The sequence below is a fragment of the Clytia hemisphaerica genome, unplaced genomic scaffold, assembly GCF_902728285.1.
Source record: "Clytia hemisphaerica strain Z4C2 unplaced genomic scaffold, Clytia hemisphaerica genome assembly, whole genome shotgun sequence".
Lineage (NCBI taxonomy): Eukaryota > Metazoa > Cnidaria > Hydrozoa > Leptothecata > Clytiidae > Clytia > Clytia hemisphaerica.
Genome location: NW_027103834.1, coordinates 280527 through 302035, shown reverse-complemented (window position 1 = coordinate 302035; position 21509 = coordinate 280527). Strand labels below are relative to the sequence as shown.

Genomic DNA, 21509 nt, shown 5'->3' with positions numbered 1-21509 from the left:
TATCTTTAGGGGTCAACTCACCACATTATCAATTCTTTTCACCAGAAAATATCGATTTTTGAGACATTTAATTTTTGACGTCAAATACAATATGTACGGCCACGCTCTTGCGAATGAATGAAAAAGAATGGCAACAATCGATGAAAAACCCACTGAAAATGCTGAAAAATATGGATCCTGTACCGCCAATAAATGCTTCACGAATGAAATAATAAAGGATAATGACATATTACAATGTAGGAAATGCCAGAGATTCGTTCATTATGCTTGTTTGGAGCTTCCCGCATACCAAATTCAGCTTTGTCTGCAATACAAAAGCCGACGCTTCGAATGTAAAAAATGTGTTACAGTCACACCAATACTTTTGGAAAAAATCAAAACAAGTAAGCAAAGAGTCAGAAGTAACCAAATAACGCAAACAATAACGGAAGCAGAATGTCGAGATGGAGGTCAGCAAATATTTGAATCTGTTTTCAACACTAGATTGCATAATCTAGAGAAGAAAATGGAGGAACTTATAGCTATGAACAAAGAAGACGTCGCTAAAGAACCAAAACGGGCAACATATGCAGATATCACAAAGGAAGAGATGAAGAAACAGGAGGTTATCATCAAGAAATTTATCAAAAATGAAAAAGAAGAAAGAGAAGACGATCGCTGGAAGATCTTAACTAGATGTAACATCATTGTCCATCATTTAGGTGAAAATAAAGATGAGAACAAAGAGGAACAGCGGGCCGGTGACAAAGATTACGTGGAGGAAGTTGTAGGAAATCGTATGGGATTAAAGATAAATGTTGTCACTGCAGAACGAATCGGTGCTCGAAAGGATGATATGTTCAAGACGAAAAGATGGCGGCCATTGAAAGTAACGTTGGCCAATGAAGAAGACAAGAAAAGAATTATGGCCTCAGTCCATAAACTAAACAAAGATAATTTCAGTGTAACAGATGACTTCTCCAAGAAAGAACTTGAAACCATTAAAGAATGAGAAGGATGAATGCTGTGTATGGAAAGTGAGAGGTAGCCCTCGGGCTAAGCTCTACTTTAAGAAAATATGTAAAAAGACCGTTATCGATGAACTGTAAATTTGAATTAGATTGTTTCATAGAGGTCAATAGACCTGCGAAATATACTCCTATACTTACTTCGTGATACTTCGTTATTGATTATGTACTTTATGGTACTCATCCAATTCGTTGAATCCGATGATTGACCATTACTGTTGTACTGTTAGAGTCAGCTCTCCTGAAGTTGAAATAATTAGGAAGCAGCGGTTCGTCTGGCAGTGTACTGAGGAATTGGTCAAGATGCTGTTTAAAGGTTTGTTTGGTACAGTTTGTTAGGTTTCTAAGGGATTTTGGCAGAGCATTGAAGAGCCTTGGTCCTTCTTGTGAGAGACAACCTCTCCAGATATTTTTATGTTTGACATTTACAGCTTTCAAATTGCATTTTCTACCCAGTCTCTGATTTGTGTAAGAATGCACGCCGCCTGCCTCGTCATTGTAGTTGAAATTGGGGGCAATGTCTTCTAGTATGCACCACGTGTAAATGATTCTGTACCTGTCTCTTCTTCTTTCAAGACTGTAGATTTTCAGTTGGTTCAATTTTTCCCAATAGTTTAAGTGGCTCAACGAGGGGATACCGTTCAGGAATGATTTTTGTAGCAGCTCTAGTTCTTGAATGAGACATCTCTTTGATGGAGACCATAGTTGAGAGCAGTAGTCAAGGTGTGGAATGGCAAGTGACTTCCAAAGGGTTAACATGACATCTTTGTCCCTTGTCTTGAAAGTACGAAATATCCAAGAGCTGATAGATTTCACTTTGTTGATTTGGTTTTTGATGTGTTGATTGTAGCTCATATCTACATCTAGAGTAACTCCAAGGTCTTTGACTTGGCTTTTTGTTTCAATTTGATCTCGAGTATCAGAATAATAAACTGAATAGGGTTTCAGCTCTTCATTTTTTCCATATTGCATATGTTCGAATTTGAGTCCATTCAGTTGCATATTATTGATCTCTGACCATTTGTATACTGAGTTGAGATCGTTTTGGAGAAGTTGGACATCATTTTGACTGGCCAGTGCTTTCATCAGCCTGGTGTCATCCGCAAATGAAGACAGGACAGCGTTGTATATATCTTCATCAATATCCTGTATCATTACAAGAAACAGAAGGGGACCTAGCACAGAACCCTGAGGCACCCCGGATATGATATCTGCATTTTTGGATAGCGTTGTGTTGACAGAGACTCTCTGTGTTCTCCCTGTAAGAAATGACTTTATCCAGGATAGAAGTTTTCCACAAATGCCATTTCTTTCAAGTTTCTATAAATAAATAAATAAATAATTAACTCGTAAGATTAAGGTGCACCATAAATTGACGAGTTAATTAACTCGTAGGATTATGGTGCACCATAAATTGACGAGTTAAATTATCTACTTGTGACGTCATAATTTCCCATTGATGACGTCACATTTAACGTAACTCGTGTTTTTTGTAACTCGTGTTTTTTAACTCGTGTTTTTTAACTTGTGTTTTTTAACTTGTGTTTTCTGAGCGTCATTATGAACACTGTATGTAATTATAAACAAAGTCAAAATGCAGTGAATGCGCTAGCTAGAAATTGCTCGCAAAAAAACGGCAATAATAAAAGTTATCATCATAGACAGAAAAAGTCCGACAAATTTACCGACTCACCGACTCAATTCTAATCAATTTTCGAGAGTCCGTCGGGCGACGCGACATGAATATATTTGTGATTGCCTCCTTAGGCCCTTACTTAGGACTATACAGACAAGTATTATATATAGTAATACATGATATTATTATAACATCAACACTCGATTATGATACATGCAGATGACCTTTCAAAAAAGACTGTGTCACTGCCAGTTTTCAGAGCATGTCATCGTTGCCCCCAAGGAAAATTTCCAACATAAAACTCTGCCCATAAAATCCGTCTCCCACCACAAAAAAAGCCAGAAAGACAGGTAAATATAGCCATTTTTCAATGATTTTGTCCCTGAACTGTAGATATTATCAAAATTTTGATTGCGCCTGCCCCTGCCTGCCCTTAAAAAGTGATGTGAGCACTCTTTGCCCTTGAGATTTTGATGATTTCTGTCATACTCTGAAAACTGGGGTCACTGCCACTGGGATTATAAATAGTTGTTTTGCTTTGGCGAACTCAATGGTCTTTTGAATAACAATTACCGTCAGTCAGGCAGGCACATCCTGGCAAATGAATGGGGTATTTTTCACTTGCGATTGGTGGCAAATGCAAGGGGTCGAAAACAAAAGTGATGTAATAGCACTGAATACCCCACGCAATTGAACCGGGTTGGAAATATTTTGCTTCATTTCAAAGAACTGCATAGATGAAATTGTTTTTCCATTGGTCAATTTTGTCTTCGAAAATTGAAGAAACTTTTAACGAAAAAATAAAGTTCCCAGTTTTCTTCCTTTTTTCCCATTTTCAGTTTGAAGATCATTTTTATTCATTTTCACGCTTTTAGCCTGAGACGTCCTATCTCATTTACACTGGGTGACGAATACCCCATGCAAATGCTCACCCCGTTCATTTGCCAGGATGTGCCTGACTGACCGTAACTTGGTCTAATGTCGACACCCTTTTTTATCAGCTGAAATTTATAGAAAGGCTGAAACGTGTGATAGACACCATCTAAAATTTGATGCCCTTCTGAACAGTGACTGGGCACAAAGATTTGAGTTTAGCAAGTATTTTCAGCTTGTGGTAGCTTTGAGATGTCAACTACAAAACTAAATTTCGGCACAAATGTTTTGTCTTTTTTTTTTGTCTAAGTTTTAAAATTTATGTTATGAAACAATTTTTTTTTATTGCATAAATAGATGATAAAAACAATAGTTTGGTGGACATGTGGAGGTGCTTTCGCTGCCCTATACGCAAATAAAGTACAAGGCTTACATTTCCTTTACAGTAAGTTTCATCTTTGATATTTAAGTTTGTTTGTCTAGTTTAGAAAAAAGTTGCTGCTTTAATAAACAGTAAATGTAATGTTGTTTTTACATGTCATATTGAGGCTTTCACATCAATCATTAGTAGAGGACATCTTCTGCTAAACTATTTGAATTCTTATACAAAAAAATTCACTTCCGATCGCAAACACCTGAAACACGTTGTCGAATTTGCTAATTTCTACAAAAAGTTATGACGAAACGCCTGTAAGGCTAACATATTCTCCCTTGTATATACTCTTCTTCCTATAAAACAATTATTTTTATTATAGAACCAAGAAGAATTGTATTAGTGACACTTCTTGGATTGGCTGTTGGATACAAAGTTCATGAATTTGAAAGAGATTTACCACAACTAATGGTAGAGGCTAGACGTGAACATGTTTTTGCTCCAAAATCTCGTGAAATGTTACTGACATACCAAGCTATGGTGCGAAGAAATCAAGAGCAAGTGACTGAAGGAGGTACCTGCATTTCCTCATACTTTTATCTCGTTGAATTTCGAATTTTGGGGTATTGTTAATCGGTTTTTAAGTGTATATACCATACTTGTTCCTTCACAAGCAGAAACTTTCATAAAAATACACTTTTTGTATACAGCTTTTTGGACCCACCCCGGTGGAGGTCCTATAAATTAACCGTTGTTCGTTCGTTCGTTCGTTCGTTCGTTCGTTCGTTCGTTCGTTCGTTCGTTCGTTCGTTCGTTCGTTCGTTCGTTCGTTCGTTCGTTCGTTCGTCTGTTCTCCTGATATGCCTTCAGGGAAATATTTTGCGAGTTATTCAAAATTGCAACTTTCCATACAGTAGGTGGCCTCTAAAAGTATATTATCGGGAAGCTTGTCCTGCACAAGGCACTGTCATTTTGGACTGCACTCAAGACAAAGGATTCGCTAGCATACTTAAGGCGTACAAACTTGCGTGGGCAGAAATTTTCGCGAGGTCTAAAAATCGCACATTTACTTTCGCGAATTCGATGAAAAACCAGTTTCACGAGCATAAACATTCGCGAAATGAAAATTTTCACACGAAAAAATGGCTCACAAGTACAAATACTTCTTGGATTGGATTAAAGCTTTTGTCCTTTGACCAAGAGGCTTTAACTGGCTAAAAAAGTGTCATAAATCTTACATTTTTTTTATTCTGGATTAGAAGTTTTGCAGATTTTCTATTTTGTCAAGGATTTTTCACGAGCATAAAATTTGGTGAACGGCCCCTTCGAGAGTTTTCAAAGACTCACAAAAAGGGCTAAAATTCGTGAAAATCGCGAAAAAGTTTCTGCTCATGAAAGTTTGTACGCCTAGTAAAGTATATCAGAAATTTAGGTAGTTCCAGTGTAAGCTTGATAACCATATGCGATGATTCTATTTGATCTTTTTTACAGATTTCGAAGTTACAGAAGAAGAGGAAGAAGAAGACGAAGATGAAGAGTAGACAAATAACAAACAATTTTTTCGAATGTGTATTATATTTTTATCCCACTAGATATCCTGTTTCTAAACAATATTTTTAAAATTAATCCACTTCTGGTGTCTTTTGTTCATTTACTGTACTCTCGCATGGTAAGGGGCTATTCTTTAGGGCTTATGACAACAATTACCTTTGTGATTTTCTATGGCCTATTACCTAAAGAATTACCAGTTTCTTTTTGCTTGCTTTCGTAGCTCTATGGCTAAATTTATCGTATTTTATGAAATTTGTCGTTCTTTTTGTCTATTTTTATTAAATGTTGGATTCTTTAGATTAACCTCCTCCACATATCATATCTATAACTCAATGCAACTGATTAAATAAATATTCTAGAGGCAGTGCTGCACTAATAATAGAAGGAAACAAATTAATCTGAACTTTTGACTCTCAAACTGCTCAAAAATTTCGAGGAAACTTTTAGTCTCTCCACACTAAATTGGAGGAAAAATAATCGAGCAGACAACAAGTTTTCGCCATGTCAAATATACATTCCCAATGAGCTTGTCAACCGAATTAATTTATACTCATCATATTTGAAATCACAATTCAAAACAACTAAATATCTAACGTAGATCATGAGAAATTTATAAAATCATTTTTAAAAAAGTGACTCAATTTTGAGTCAACAAAAATTGTAACTGACTTAGAAATTTTTGAAAAATCTGCTTTTGTTTTTAGGGAAAATATTTAAGATCTATCTATTTTTGAAGTCACTATTAAATGGGCCATGTTCAAAGAAGGTGCGTTTTAGAGAAATTTAGGCATATTCTCTAGACAAACCATGACTGTTTGCCCTTGACTTGAAAATGAAGACTTTATTCGAAGAGTATTACAACTTTGAAGATCTTATTCTCAGCGAAGACAAACATTTTGGAAACATTTTTTTTTGCGGTAGATGGTGTATCTTTTACCAAACCAAAAATAGATTTTCGAAAACTTTTGTAAAAGCCACTTTGTCTCAAAATCTTTTTGGCAGATTTTTCATCTTTATTTTTAATAGAAAAATAGTCATAACTTTTGATACACCAATTCAGAACATTTTAGCATGAATCTGGAAAGCAATCCAAAATACCTAAAGAAGAGGCATTTTCGGCATTATTAGGCATTAAAACGTGTACCGATGGTATTCAAATAGATACTCAATTTGAGGGACTTTGGACATAAAATGAGATGAAAAGCCAACATTTTTGAAGTTGCTACATGCTAGACATTTTTGGCTCAAAATCCATAAGCAACCTTTTGGCTGAAATTCGCAAAATCCTTAGCAACTCCAGCCCTGAACCGAAAATTGGGGTTGCTTATAAAGAATTCAAGTGTTCACGACAGAAAAAAAGCTCATTCACGTGTCACACGCCGGCCAGCCCCTGGGGAGCCCCCTAGATTTTCCTAGATCATTCTAATTTGAAGTTTTTCCTGACTATGCCTGTAGTCTGTGCATGGCCCTGTCCGATCCCAAGCATTTAATGAAAACATTATATAATTTGTTCTTATAAAAATAAAATAAAACGTGTAGTGGAACAATTATCTGCTCTGGTGGTGACGCACAATTTTTCATCCGACACGCTAAAGCTCTTAACTGAAGGTCGAAAAAATTCTCAACATCTGGAAATCGGCTGAAAGTTTAAACAATACTAGGCTGCTTGCATCCTCTAACGACTTCGCGCTTCTTACCTGCAGTTTTGAAGAGGTCCTGCGATTCAGAGACTAAAGTAAACAATACAGAATTTTTCAAGGCCGTGTCATTGTCAAGAATTTTGCAGTGGGAGCACTGGTAACCCAGCCCTCGTTTTCGGAAATTGAACGTTTACAATTCAAGAATCATGAAAGTTGAGCACGGCTCCTTTACCCCCAATTGTTTTCACCGCAATGGGCGGAATGGGGAGAGAAACGAAACATTTTTACAAAAGACTATCAGAACTTTTATCTGAAAAACGAAACGAGTCCCTTGCCATCACGACAACTTGGGTAAGAAGAAAGATTAACTTTGCCCTGCTCTTGAGTTCGGTTCTCCTGTGCCCCCGCGGCAGCAGAACTCCATGGAGCAAAAATAGTCTTTCTTCTTCGCTCTCATATAGTTCTAGTGATTCTGAACTTTTGTGTTCCTTCTAGATTTTAGACAAAACTTATTTTATTTAACATATCTAATATTTGGCGTGCCGGGACTGCCTCCGTGCAAAAATTGTGTAGTATATATTTAATATTTGGCGTGCCGGGACTGCCTCCGTGCGAACATCGAATTGACAGGGTCAACTAAAATATTTTTAGGTTTACGCAAAAGGGTAGTTGAACCACAGATCTGTAAAGCCCGAAGGGCTAGATTTGCGGCTTTTATCGAAAAGTGAAGCCTAGGTTTGGGAGGATTTCCTACCAAAGTCACGTGACTAAAATATGCAATTTCACCGGTTTGAGAGATGTGAAATAGCGTTTGCCGCCTACTATTTTTGATCTCGCGCTCCGGAAAACAATTAAAATGCTAGATCCTATCCATCGGCACGAAATTTTAAAAGTCAAATTTTTGCTTCACTTTTTTTTGCTGGAGAAAGCTTAAAGTTGCCTATCTAGCCCTTTGGGCTTTACAGATATCTGTGAGTTGAACCCGACTAGGGATGCGGCGGATGGAGGGTAAATTGGCCCACTCCCCACTCCTTTAGAGCTTTAGCGTGGGCGGCTGCCAATCCGCCATCGGAATATCAGGTAAGCATGCGTTTTGATTGAGCGTTTTCTCTCAAAGTTTTATCTGACACCCAGATGGTGAAATTTTCATCCGACACGCTAAAGCTCTGAAGATCGGGAAAATTTTCAACATCTGGAAGGTTTACATTACGGAATTTTGCGAGACCGCGTCAAGAATTTTGCAGCGGGAGGTCTGGTAACCCAGCCCTTTGTTTTCTTCGGGGATTGGCGGGTCCAACTGAAATACTTCTAGGTTTACGGTCAAGGGCTGTTGAACCCGACTGGGGGTGCGGCACATCAAAGGCCGACTATCATTCCTCTCCGATGGGAAATTGGTCCGCTCCTTTAGAGCTTTAGCGTGGGCGGCCGCCAATACGCCATCTTATCTGATATTCCGAATAGTACTCAGACTCCTTAGACAAAGTCAATAACGCGGTCAGGCCAAATTCCGTAATGCAAATCTTCCAGATGTTAAAATATGCCCGACCTTCAGAGCAAAGCGTGTCGTATTTCCACATCTGGTACCAGATAAGTACCAGATAATACGCCATCGGAATATCAGATAACGTGGGCGGCCGCCAATCCACCATCGGAATATCAGATAACTCAAAGTTAAGTTTCTAGTCTAGGAGTAATCGAGTACAAAACATAAACAAATTGATTTTCGTCCTAGAGACACTGATGACCTACTTTTTCTGGTGAGATCTGCATTTAGAATTTAGGTATCTATTATTCTTTTTATGAAGCTTTATCAATATCCATAAGGAAAGATACATTTTGGATAAAACTCTCCTTGTTAATGTTAACTTTTACACTTACTAACTTTGTATATCTATGTATAGTAATAGTACCGTGAAAAAGGGTAACTTGCATCAGTGGAGGCTAACATGCATAGCCCTCAATGAAAGACCCGGCTGGTCATTAAAATACGAAAATAAATCAAAACAAAAGTGGTAGAGTAGAGCTGCGAGCGGAGCTGCGTATGTGTATTTTAATGACCAGCCAGGTCATTCATTTGAGGGCTATGCATGTTAGCCTCCACTGATGCAAGTTACCCTTTCTCACGGTATGTATCTGGATGGAGGTCCAAATTTTATTTTGGAAAAGTACCAGCATTTTCGGGAGCTTAGTCAAAATTCCAAACTCATTTGCAAAATGTCAAACCAAGTTTAGTGAAAGAAATAAAGATAAAGGGGTCGCTTATCTTTCAACCTTTAGTATTTTTTCAGATATTCCATTTTAAAGTTCCATTTTATTTTGAAGATTTCTATACAAAGTTCCATCAATATGACCAAAACATTTTGTTCAGCCATCCTGCCATCCTCACTCTAAGAGAGGCCATCATAGAATGAACTTCCTTATATAGGATGAACCATATTCATGTGTACACTCCATCACAGAGCCTATTTGAGATATTTTACTAACTAGCCCAGAGAAAAATTTTTAAAACCTTTATTACTTGAATGCATGCCTTTTTAATACTAAATATAAAAAAATTAAAATTTTTTAACTTGGTCATTAGTCAAAAAATTGATCAATTAAAATTGATTAGCCTCTGCGATGGAGTGCAAGGCTGAAAGCCACATGAATATGGTTCATCCATAACTAGGGAAGTTCATTCTATGGTGGCCTATCTTGAAGTGAAGGTGGTTGACAAAATGTTTTTGGCATATTGATGGAACTACCTGCCATCTTCGGTCAGGGAAATCCCCTGAATCCCTCAATTGCGGTAGTAATTTTTTACTGCAATTGCGGTATAAACAACACTTTTACATTTTTCATATACCGCAGTTGCAGTTTATAGACCTTTTGAATAATTATGTAGTCCGGCCATAAAAACAATGATAGAGCCATGCATAATTACTGTATCATGCATATTGTAATAATTATGTATGGGATGGGTGGCCAGTTTGAAAAAAGGTCTATTCAAGAAACAGAATTCAAGATTCAAGGAGAAAACAGGCAATTTTTGTACATATATATAATTGATCATATCTTTTTAACGTACAGACAAAATATTTTTTCCGTAGATTAGATTCTTTTAATATAGAAAACCTTTCTTCTCGTACTATCAGGCTAGCTCTAAAGCTCTAAAACAGCATCTAATAACATGATAACCAGAATATGATTCTTCAATGGGAATCAAAACTATAAAGTGCACTTACAAACATCAATTTGTCAGATCCAACAAAATTAATAACTGCACTGTCATCATTGACAATAAAACAAACGATTTTCTGTCAAGAGCCTTGTAAACATTCCAACAACTTCCATCGAAATGATCTATCACAGCTCAGTCTACCATTTTTAGCGTGGTCCGAGGATTGAGCCGAGAATGCTCACAGAACGTCAGCGCGGCTGAAAAACTTCAATCTGTCAATCATTTTCTCAAGCGAAGAGTACACGAAGCAATTCTAGCTTTACAATAGTGCTGCGGATCATCAATAAAGGATAGTATTCAATTATCATTATCCCTTTATTTTCATTCCTAGAACTTTTGCAAAAAAAAAGGAAAAATAGAAAAGTTGTATGTTTTACTACTCTGTTCACATACTGAACTTACTTTGTAGGCTAACCATAAAATAAAAACTAGTGCAATTGCGGTATACCGCAATTGAGGGATTTCCCTGACTGATCTTGTAACACTCCACAACACTTAATCAAAAGTGTTTCACAAAAAAATCTGTGCAGAAAGTTTGGACAAGAGTGTTTTTCTATAGCGCAAGTTTTAGATGATGGGGGTCACAACTGTCAACTGCTCTAACTTGGGACGACTGGCCGAAACATGGGACTGTTGATATCTGGCCTGCATTTTCACCTAAAATCTCTTTGACAACAAATTTGTTTTGATAACTCCACCAAGTTTATCAATCATACTTTCTGTCATAACATGTCACGATAACTTTCACTGATAGCGCTTCCTTTTTAACTTTTTTGTTTTCATTCAAAATGACCATGCAGACGCCCCGATTGGAGAATTAGAGAACGCCCACCGCCTATCGCCCGATGGGATTAACAAATAACAAGTGTGTATGTTACTTGCAATGCGAGTGACGTCAAACGCTCCATCGTTTTGCCACTAATTTGGTCTTCTTCGTTCCAGACATTTGCATGTGTTCCACCTACAGATTTTTTTCATATTTCGATTTAAAAGCCTACTCAAAGTGAAAGAGAAATTGTGTATTTTTTAATACGCCATCAAAGATTTTAGAAATTATTTTTTGCAAAAATTATAGTGCTCTCAATTATCATTTCAATGGTATTATATGCCAGAATTGAAGTATTGTATTTAATATGGCAGGCAAAACAAGAATTAGAGTTTAGCTAAATGATACTTAAATCTATTTCAGAGAATCTAATTATGTCAGACGTAGAAAGAAAATTACGATTAGCCAAACAAAAATTACTGAGTAAGGACGAAAAGGTGTCATTAAACATAGGCTCGGAAGAATGGTTAAATGTAAGTACATAATATATTATTTGATTAATATTGGGTCCTGGGGATACTGTTTTGTTTTCAATGATAGGTTAATCTTAATCCAACCATTAATAAGTACTATGATTTTATTTGTGCTTTTCTATGTTTAATGTGATCAATATCTTCAGTTAATCTCTTTTTAATTAGAAATAATTTTTTATTGAAATCGTTGGCTGTTATATGCTCTTACTGAAGGAGAAAATTTTATAAATTTTCATTTATTTTGTTAGCTATATTATCCATTAATCTCATTGCAGAGTTTTGGTCTCAGGAAGCAACGTTTAGAATATAAGCAGATTCTCTCAAAAGTAGGATTTCGCAACTGTGATGGTAGGTTGTTTTTTAATTGTTAAACATACCACAAGTCTGTTAAGATATTTTGGCTCTACTTTATGTCTCATCCGCTTCACAAACTTAGGAATCAACAAATCATTTACAAATATCTTGATCATTAAACTATTCTATGTTCAAATGTGTTTACAAACATACATTTACAAACTCATTGTCAGATCTTTTTGATTTCAGATTACATCAAAATACTACAAAAACCTGTCACATCTAAATACGGCGAGGGCTTGTTCAAGAAAGTTGGCCATACAGATGGAGTATTTTTCAACGTAAGTAACTTTTGCAACTTTCTTTACAGGTACAAAGGAAATGTTCTTTGTCAAATCGCTCTTGATTCAGATATTTTACTACTTCAGGTTACAGCGTCAAAAGAAAAACTGATACAATATGAACAAAAACTCACAGAAGCAATGGATTTATATAAACAAAGGCTTGAGTGGCTTAACACGGGCAGGTATTATGCTTCATTGACAATATCTTTTAAGAAATTTAAAGGGAAATCTCTTCCAAAACTTTTCAATATCTGTTGAAACCTTTCATTTCATTTCAACCACTCTTGCAAATTCTATTAGTTACATTAAGTGGTAGCTGTTTTTCTTACATTATTTGGGTACTAACTAATCATCAGTAGAAAAATTAATTCCATTTTAGTCGAAAAGCATTTGGTATGATTGGTAAAAAGGAAGTGTGTCTTCTTTGTGATATTCAACAGAAAAATGAAGAAGACTTCTTGTCATACAAAGAAATGATATCTTCTGTGATCAGAGAGCAGTTCGAATCTTTTAAGTCGGCAATTTTTATCAGGTAGTGCAATCATTGTATTTTTAAAAAACCTTCAATTACTCATATTTCAAAATATTTTTTTCATTGAAAATTTCTGTTGAAGGATGAAGGGTGATGGCAACTTTTATTCAGAAATTGATAATGTCTTTATGACATAGCTTAATTGTAATTTTTCAATTCTTCAATAGAGCATCCTTAGAAAATAGTAAATGGCAATCAGACACGAGATCATCAGAACGAATGCTCAGTGATGCTTTAGATTGGTGGGAAGATCAACCAAACCTTACAGAACATTCAAAAACTTGTGTTTTAGAAGCAATTTCGGAAGCCAATGAAAGCAATAACAAGGTTTGAATTTATATTATTCTTTAATTGAATCTTTTCTCCTGGTGTTTTATTGGTTTTGTAATCTTTTTGTTTTGTTATTTAGCTTGATGTTATTTACTTGGTGACAGATGGAACTGTGGCTTATGGGGCAACTGAAATCTTATTGGAAAAGGTATCATTTAAAGCAGAAATTTTTTTCCGATTAATGTTCGAATAGAATCACTTCATGAGGAGGAATGTCTTGTAATATTACCTCTTTTTATATACAGATCAAACCTTTGAAAATCCCGATAAACGTTGTCTTCTTACAATCTACCTTGACACCAAACAATGCGAATGAAGTTTTTACACAAATCTCCAAACAGTCAAAAGGAAGGTAATGTGAAATTTCTTTTTTCTGTAAATTAGATTCTGTTATAGTTTTGTTGTTAAATCACTGTTAAATAATAGCACACTTAATTCATTGACCAGATGTCAACCACAGATATAATAAAGCCCAATGGACTAGATGTCGTGCTTTAAGCCATTGCAGGCAAAAAAATTGACTATCAAAAAAAATATTGTTGCTATTGTTTTAAAAAACTTGCGAAGCTTCTGATTGGTCAAGCGCTGAAATTCTATTGAAATGTCACGTGACATAGGTAGGTTTTCCTACCTAATCACGGCATACTTTTCAGCCAAAGCACAACGTCTAGCCCTTTGGTCTTTATAAATCTATGATGTCAACCTGTTATAAATTCCTTATTTTATTTTTCAGTTTTCATACTTTCAAAATGAATACTGATTGTGATAATTCAATGAATCAAGATAAGAATATCCGATCTGAAGTTGTTCTTGTATGGGAAGAGTTGGACAAAGCAAGGAATACTTTATATGATGTCAAAAAACTTGTCAATGAAATACAAAAGGAAAACAGAATAAAAGGTTTGCTTCCCATGGACCAATACCCACACCTCACTTCAGAAGTTGCATTGCAATTATATTTTGTTCAAGCCCAGTTTTTGTTCTGTTGGTGTAATTAATGATGATAATCAACCCAATCCCAGCGATTGTCAGGATTGTATTGTTCAAAAAAATCTTAAATAACCATCAATGGTAAAACACATGCAAGGACCTATTTTTAATTTTTTTTCTAGCTGCAAGCAAATTTCCTGAAGAAAAGCCACCCTTAAAAGAAGAGAAACACAATGAATTGAATATGACATCCAAGGAATGGCTGCTAATCCATGGTTTAAGAAGAAAGAAATTGACTCTACAAATCTTTCTCAAGGAATCAATTTTCAATCATTGTGATGGTGTACTAGATGTCCCAACATCGGTATTGAATTATTATCTATTCTGGCTTTAAAATGAAACTTGTAGATTGATTTTTTCCATATGATCACTTTTCATAAACCTCAACCATAATCTGATTAATGTACCTATTCTGTCATTTGTTTTCCAAATGAACGATGCAACATGAGTAATATAATGATCCTTTAGTGATAAGGATAGATCGGATTTACCTTTCAGGACCCTTCACTTGTAAACGCTCGGTACTGCCACCAGTTTGCTCACATCACGTAAGAATTTATCGCAATACTTTTCTTGATCCAAATTGATTTGTAAACGTATGCAGTAGACCTGTTTAGTATTTTGTTATGATTTATTATTTACTAACATCTTAGTAACAGTAACATATTATAAACTCTCAATTTCAGTTGGAAAGATGGCAGCATAAAACATGTTCATGTGACAGAGCCTGTTTATCGTAAATACAGAGAAAAATTGGTCGATATACTAGACAAGTATAAGAAAAGGTAATTCTATATACTTTAAAATCTAGCTCAAAGTAAGTATTATGATTCAACAAGATGATTGTTTGATCAATATTACTATAAAAACGTAATGCATAAAACCCAGTTTAAGTACCAAAGCTTCAATTGAAATATAGATTAATATTGCTCTTTCAGAAAAAAAAAAGAAAACTTAAACATCTACATTTTATTTTTAGATTGGATTGGCTTCAGAGGGGCAGTCGTGAATTATTTGGAACTATCATTGAGAACAAAGTAATCATTCAAATTCAAAAACTTTTATAGCATAAGCATTTCTTATTTAATGGGAAAATCTGGACTGGAGTTTTAAAAATTGGAAATTGTTTATTTTCAGGTGCTAATACTGATCGACACTTCAGCATCCATGGCTGTCAAAATTGACATCGTTAAGCGCAAATTATTGAAGCTATGTAAAGTAAGTACATTTTCCTTGATATTGTTTGACAGCCGCTGAGACACATTTCTTTATGAATTTCAACATCCCAAGCTTGATATTTAACACTGTATAATGATGTTGAATCAATTATATATTTTGTTATAGGAGCAACTTGCAAACAAACAGAAGTTCAATTTAGTGAGCTTTGGCTCAAAAGTGGTTTCCTGGAGAGAAAATATGGTCAAATGCACCTTTGATGTAAGTGTTTACGTATTTTATGTATAGTTGAAATCTTTTTATTAAATGAAGTTGGAAATATAAAAAAAGATTACATGACATCAAATATTGTTTCAGATCTAAATGTAAATGCTTTTTCATTCATTTTGCAATAGAATCTACAAAACGCTTTACAATGGTTAGAAGAGCTCCAGGTTCAGGGTAGCACCAATACATTTGGTGCATTGAGTTTGGCCAATGAAATGCAAGAGGTTGATGGAATATATTTATTATCTGACGGTCAGCCTGATCAGGTACAATTTATGTGTATTATGCGCATCATTTCATTTTTATCATCAAGAAGAACCATATTAAAAGTAACTGACTAATTTTGAGCAAGCAGCAAAAAATTCTCAAGATTTAAGTTGAGTGGGAAACTAATTTTGAGGGATGATAGGATGTATCACTTTCTTGGCCTAAAAATATGTTTTTGAGACAAATAATAACAGTTAAAAGAATCTTTTTGGTGAGGAAAGCCACAAGCAGTTGATTTCATTAAAGTTTTATATTTACTGTTATTTATGCTATCATTTGTTTTCAGCCACCAGATATGATTTTATCACAAGTGAACGACAAGATTCCCATACACACTATCTCATTCAATTGTACAGATACTGAAGCAAATCAATTCCTTTTCGACTTGTCCCAAAAAACCAAAGGAAGGTATGTTCCCCGATAACAATGGAGGTATTAGAACTAATTCATTGTTGAAAAACTACTGATATTCAATGTATTTGGTTTTTCTTCGATTTAGATATCATTGTTACTCAGAAGTTTCTACCAAAGATTCAATGCCCCCTACACACCAGGTATGCATAGGTGAAAGTCAAAAAGAATCTCGTTCAAATGATATCAACCCTCATCTCTGATAGGTTAGATTTTGAAATGAAATTAAAGTTACCTGAGTCGATTCTTTTTACCATATCACGAAACTTAATCCAAACTTTGTGTAATATTCCAAATAACTTTTTATAGAGTGAAGATTTAGCACTAATCCGTAGAGAAATCGAAACTGGATTAAGAGATTTGGAGCAAATGTTGAAGCTGCGAAATGAGTGTGTCAGCAAAGATCTAGTCTTCAAAAGAGAAAGGTAATCCCAACCCAACAGCATTTTTCAGATATTGTTATCCTGGTATTGTTGTTAAACAGACGATAAACAAAACACTATCAAAAGAACTTCATAGAGCAATTTTATTTTTTATTTAAAGGGATGATGATGTAATCAAAGCTTCAAAGTTGAGACCTTTCTCAGCAATTGCTTACAACGAGACAAGATCTTCGTTATTAAGAAGTGGTTTTCCTGTTCCCAAGAAACCTATCAGCAACAATTTCCATCGACAACTTTCTGCAAATAAGAATCATCATCATCATCAAGAAGAAGAAAGTGAACAAAAGCCAAAAAAGAAGAAAAAGAAAAAGAAAAGGTTTTTCAATCCTTTGTTTATATTGTTAAATTGAGACTGATATGTTGAGTATATTGGCACACTGAGCTTTTTATACTACTTCACTTTGCTTCAAAATTAAAGATGTTTTTGTTTATTTCAGGTCAAAAAAGACAAATTCCGAAGTACAAAAGTATGTATTTTTCTTTATCTTATATTTCACATTATTTTCAATGGTTTAAATATTCTGGACAAGGAATGAGCCATAACTTTGCAAAATGTCGCCTATGTGATTTTGGAGATCATCAGGTTCATTAAAGTAAACTCTTGTTTTTTAGATGGTTGCATACTCATGGTTTATCAGCCAGCAAGTTGACCATTTTGGATGCTTTAAAGCCAACAATCATCCAACAGAAGCCTACGTATATTCCCTCTCTGGATAAAGAGATCTTCTCTAAAGTCTATGGTGATGTAAGCTATCTTTGATTTCTCTATTATCATATTAACTTTCTTTTTTATCACTGTCATTTACCTTGATTGGGTTATTTTTGTACTACAACCTAAACAGGATAAGGGGTTTGATTACTGTGTCCGATATATTGTGGGTTTTTTACAAGCTTCTCCTTAATCGCATTATTGGAGAGACAAAAGTTTGTATTTAACCTTAGAAAAAAAAGTCAAAAAATATGTCACAAAAAGGGTATCACAATTATGTCAGACACACTGTACCTTTTCGTGGGTATGAAAATCTCAATGGAATTATAAATAAAGGCTTTTTCTTGAAATTTCAGATCTTCCCTATCATCCACTCAGCTTCTGGCAAAACGAAGGAATTCCAAATCGTAAACCCTCAAGCTGTTGATCTAGTCACTTACGAAAACAAATTGGAATTTGCTTTGAGTAAAATTGAAGAGTAAGTTTTTCTACAGTCATAAAAGAGTAATCAAAAGAATTTTTTTGGGAATGAAATCCTTTAAAAATTGTTTTCTAGAGAAATTGAAAATAAAGAATGAGATAGAGTAATTGTCTATAGATTAGGAGGCGCTAGGAGGAAGTCGTTAATTTCACAATCCCCTTTTCCGTTTTAAGTCCCAAATTAACTGATATACAAATCTTTCTTTTGTTTTAGAAAAATGAATGAATTTGTACTGGAAAATCTGTCAGATGAAGCCAAAGAAAAGTATGAAAAGTGTTTTTCTTTCTCCTTACCTGGGGAAAGTGAGGGGTAAAATTTTTCCCCGTCGAAAAAAAATTTTTTTTTGTGTTTTGAAATAGTTTAAAAGGATCGTTTTAGGCAATAAAATTTTTCAGCTCTGCCTAATTTAAGCTCATAGATGGAAAGAAAAAGATACAGATTTCGATCAAGGGGGTTTATAAACCTAGTATTGGAAATGGTGGTCCTCGTAAAAACTGAGAAGTTTAACCAAAAAAGATAAAATCAAAAAGAGGATGTTTATTAAGCACACTTTAAGCACACAAGAAGAATTTTTTCATTGTTAATTTTGCAGAATCTGTCCTGAAGATGAACCGTCGAGTTTTCGAGATTTCAAAGAAGAAATTGAACGAGACTTTAAGCAACAGGAACAAGGACCTTCATTAATAAAAGACTTGGATTTTTTGGAAGAAGAATTAGCTCAAGGCTCTATCTACATGAAGCAATCGAAAGATTTGAGAGCAACCGTAGACCAGGTAATGTATACACAAAAATTACAAAATCTAATGGTTTATTTGAAAAATGTATTTGAATTTGATTAGGAGTTTCGTATAAATTAAAAAGCCTGTTCTGTCAGTTGAACCTAAGGTTTCCTGCATAAAATTGAATTGATTTGCTTGACTATCATATTGAGAAACATTCGGCCTATCATATCTTGGTCCATTACAAAGTGTAATTACCTTCGTACCGTATGCTTTGAACTAGTGCTTTAAATTGCTTATCTCGTCTCGATCATTAACTACTCTGTGATGAATTTTAATCATTTTGACGTCTTCTTATTGATCAATTATCTAGTAATTATTAAGCATCCACTATGCTAATTATTTTCTCTTACATAAGAGTCATACAACTTTGATTTTTAGCTGTCCAAAGAAGCTCGACGAGAAAAAGAAGAGAAAGAATCTCCCAAAAAGGTACTTACTGGTGAAACCTATGTGTTGCGGCCAACAGATGTCTTTACCATATTTTGAAAAATTGTATAGTATTAGCTCAAAATTATTTTCAAAAACATTTGCCATCAACTTCGTCCCAAAATGAAGAAGGATGGATTTACATTCATAACTATTTTTTCTATCCTTTTACAGAATAAGAATTCTCCAAGTAAAACTCCATCCAATCCTAAATTCCGATATCACCGTGTATTAGCCCGATCGGATCTGGACGGGTTTTATTATCCAGCCATCGTCAATAAGTACGTGAACGCAAGATTCGTGAATGTTCTTTTCGATGATGGTGAAGTACAAGTGACGTCAGTTCGTTATTTGATGCCTATTGGTGGATCCGCCCCTTGTCCTATTCTTAACGTAAGAAGTGATTTTATTTCAATCTTGGGAAACTTTCCTTTTTAATGTTATTCGCGATCTTCATGGCGTTAAACGGAAGCACCCAATAAAGACTGGGTGTTTACCACTAATTTTGACTTCAAACGATACAACTAGTGGCAAACTAATCATTTTTTAATTCACAAGATACCGAAGTTGAGTGAGTGTTGCTATTACGTTGGTGTAACAGCATATACGTCGTGTATATTTTACTGGAGATACACTATTTGAAGATTTGATGAGGGGAATATACCCTGTTGTGTTCCCATAAGGATTTATTAGAAATCTGATTTTATTTTCTTCTTTCAAATACAATATTCGAATTTTTTTCATACAGGTTGGAGATTATGTTTTGGTAAAATGTCATGCTCAAAATGAGGAGTTGGAAAAGATCTTTTATGTTCCTGGTATCGTTCAAGTATCACCCCTCAAAATGAAGGCTACTGATAACTTCTATACTATCGTCAGATATGATACCAGGAAGGTTGGTACTGATTTCAAACGACATATATTGGGTTAATAGTTTCATTTATAAGGATGGATCACTTGTATTAGCCTTACTTGTATTCAAACCATCCTCTCTCACGCAGAAAAGAAGGAAGATTGGATTTTTCAAAAACATCTTCTTTTTTTAGTGCACAGTCTTGCGCAAAGACCTGGTGAAAATATCTCGATCACGATTCGTCTTTTCAGTGAAATTCATCCAAGAATGCGAACAAAATATCGCTTCTTTTGATACCAGGTTTGCAACATTTATTCTCGTGCTCTTTAGGTTTATTCGATCTTTCTTGATAAGATATTTCTCTTTCATTATTCATCGACCCTTTCCACTCTGATGAATAAGATTTTATCTGATATTCCGATGGCAGATTGACGGCAGCCCACGCTAATTCTCTGAAGAAGCTGACCAACTACCCATCGGAGATGATTGATAGTCGGCCTTTGATGTGCCGCTTCCTCAGTCGGGATCAACTATCCTTGCGCGTAAACCTGAAATTATTCGGTTGGACCCGCCGATCCCCGAAAACGAGGGCTGGGTTACCAGAACTCCCGCTGAAAAATGCTTGACGCGATCCTGCAAAATTCCGTAATCTAAATCTTCTAGATGTTGAAAGTTTTCCCGACCTTTAGCGTGTTGGATGAAAATTTCTGGGTGCCAGATGAGATAAGACTGTATTTAAAAAAAACCTTCCTTAATGAATTAGCAGTTTAAACATTATTGCCTTTATATTTTTTAGAAAATTTGAGACGCTACAAAGCTTACATGGTGAGTAAATTCGCTGATGTTGATGGTTTAAGTTTATTGGTTATTATTGAGTAGTTAACATTATATAACCAATGACATATTTCACCGTTGGACCCTATTTAGACCCTTTCTGAATGTTATTAATTATTATAATGAAACTGTACAATCACTGTATTATGATATCTAGCTTTGCTAAAACGTGTCGAATTTTCGTTTTTAGTTCCTAGACCTCCTTCACGTGACTCGAATTCGTCAAGGTCTACTTCAAGGTCATCGGCCAGAACCACTCCACGTGCTTCATCACGTGTTTCATCGCGTGCTTCGTCTGTTATCAGTGCAGTTTCAAATCGTTCTCAAAGTAAGCTTAAGGTAGACAGAGACCATGAAGAAAACGAAAGTGAAAGTGAAAGTGGCAGTGAGAACGAACGCGAACAAACGAGCGATAAACTAAATGAGAGTGTGGTAGAAGAGCGAGACTCCATTTCCAATGAAATTGACCAACTGAAAAACCAACGAGAAACAATTTTGAAAGAAATTCAAAAATGTTTGGAGGAAGAGCACGATGCTAAACAAAGAGAATTAGATGAACAGAAACTGATGTTAACGCAATTCCATGATAAGTTAGCTCTTAATGAATCCAAGATTTCTGACCAACAAGCCGAGTTGGAGAAACTTCGAGATGATTTGATGAGAGAAAGAGAAGAGTTGGATCAGAAGAAGAAAAATCAAGATGAAAATGATGGAGAAGAAAATAAGGTATCATTCATTCATTCGTTCATTCGTTCACTCATTCACTCACTC

The 21509-nt window shown here is 35.2% G+C and overlaps 3 protein-coding genes across 5 annotated transcripts in view; 2 read left to right on the top strand and 1 right to left on the bottom strand.

The window, feature by feature from the left end:
* Positions 1–1187: 1187 nt before the first annotated feature.
* Positions 1188–2162, bottom strand: LOC136807006 (uncharacterized). Its single transcript, XM_067063583.1, has one exon. It carries the CDS (start codon positions 2160–2162, stop codon positions 1188–1190), a length of 975 nt encoding a protein of 324 aa, XP_066919684.1.
* Positions 2163–3841: 1679 nt separating this feature from the next.
* On the top strand, positions 3842–5515 carry LOC136806932 (uncharacterized). The gene is made up of 3 exons (XM_067063502.1): positions 3842–3961; positions 4272–4463; positions 5381–5515. Exons 1-3 carry the CDS (start codon positions 3874–3876, stop codon positions 5428–5430), a joined length of 330 nt encoding a protein of 109 aa, XP_066919603.1. The 5' UTR covers positions 3842–3873; the 3' UTR covers positions 5431–5515.
* Positions 5516–8776: 3261 nt separating this feature from the next.
* Positions 8777–21509, top strand: part of LOC136806931 (von Willebrand factor A domain-containing protein 3B-like) — a 37133-nt gene continuing 24400 nt past the window's right edge. Inside the window, exons 1-33 of one of the 3 annotated variants that reach the window (XM_067063499.1) lie at positions 8777–8861; positions 11101–11185; positions 11490–11599; positions 11875–11947; positions 12143–12234; positions 12322–12419; positions 12617–12769; positions 12937–13096; positions 13179–13247; positions 13345–13451; positions 13833–13999; positions 14212–14393; positions 14588–14637; positions 14776–14874; positions 15069–15126; positions 15227–15307; positions 15434–15526; positions 15661–15798; positions 16086–16207; positions 16299–16353; positions 16520–16635; positions 16754–16969; positions 17091–17120; positions 17266–17398; positions 17719–17840; positions 18057–18107; positions 18436–18616; positions 19004–19054; positions 19226–19444; positions 19800–19946; positions 20098–20204; positions 20701–20729; positions 20929–21464. In XM_067063499.1, the coding sequence (XP_066919600.1) occupies positions 11501–11599; positions 11875–11947; positions 12143–12234; positions 12322–12419; positions 12617–12769; positions 12937–13096; positions 13179–13247; positions 13345–13451; positions 13833–13999; positions 14212–14393; positions 14588–14637; positions 14776–14874; positions 15069–15126; positions 15227–15307; positions 15434–15526; positions 15661–15798; positions 16086–16207; positions 16299–16353; positions 16520–16635; positions 16754–16969; positions 17091–17120; positions 17266–17398; positions 17719–17840; positions 18057–18107; positions 18436–18616; positions 19004–19054; positions 19226–19444; positions 19800–19946; positions 20098–20204; positions 20701–20729; positions 20929–21464 (3834 nt within the window). In that variant the 5' untranslated portion in view covers positions 8777–8861; positions 11101–11185; positions 11490–11500. Of the gene's footprint in view, positions 8862–11100; positions 11186–11489; positions 11600–11874; positions 11948–12142; positions 12235–12321; positions 12420–12616; positions 12770–12936; positions 13097–13178; positions 13248–13344; positions 13452–13832; positions 14000–14211; positions 14394–14587; positions 14638–14775; positions 14875–15068; positions 15127–15226; positions 15308–15433; positions 15527–15660; positions 15799–16085; positions 16208–16298; positions 16354–16519; positions 16636–16753; positions 16970–17090; positions 17121–17265; positions 17399–17718; positions 17841–18056; positions 18108–18435; positions 18617–19003; positions 19055–19225; positions 19445–19799; positions 19947–20097; positions 20205–20700; positions 20730–20928; positions 21465–21509 lie in introns of those variants that run through there. The other 2 variants (XM_067063500.1, XM_067063501.1) reach the window with 2 other exon arrangements.

Excerpts from the sequence above, each read along its gene's own strand:
- LOC136807006 (XM_067063583.1), bottom strand. The coding sequence starts at position 2,162 with ATGATACAGGATATTGATGAAGATATATACAACGCTGTCCTGTCTTCA.
- LOC136806932 (XM_067063502.1), top strand. The coding sequence starts at position 3,874 with ATGATAAAAACAATAGTTTGGTGGACATGTGGAGGTGCTTTCGCTGCC. Across the intron at positions 3,962-4,271 it reads AGGCTTACATTTCCTTTACA|AACCAAGAAGAATTGTATTA; the intron begins GTAAGTTTCATC and ends TTTTTATTATAG. Across the intron at positions 4,464-5,380 it reads AGAGCAAGTGACTGAAGGAG|ATTTCGAAGTTACAGAAGAA; the intron begins GTACCTGCATTT and ends TCTTTTTTACAG.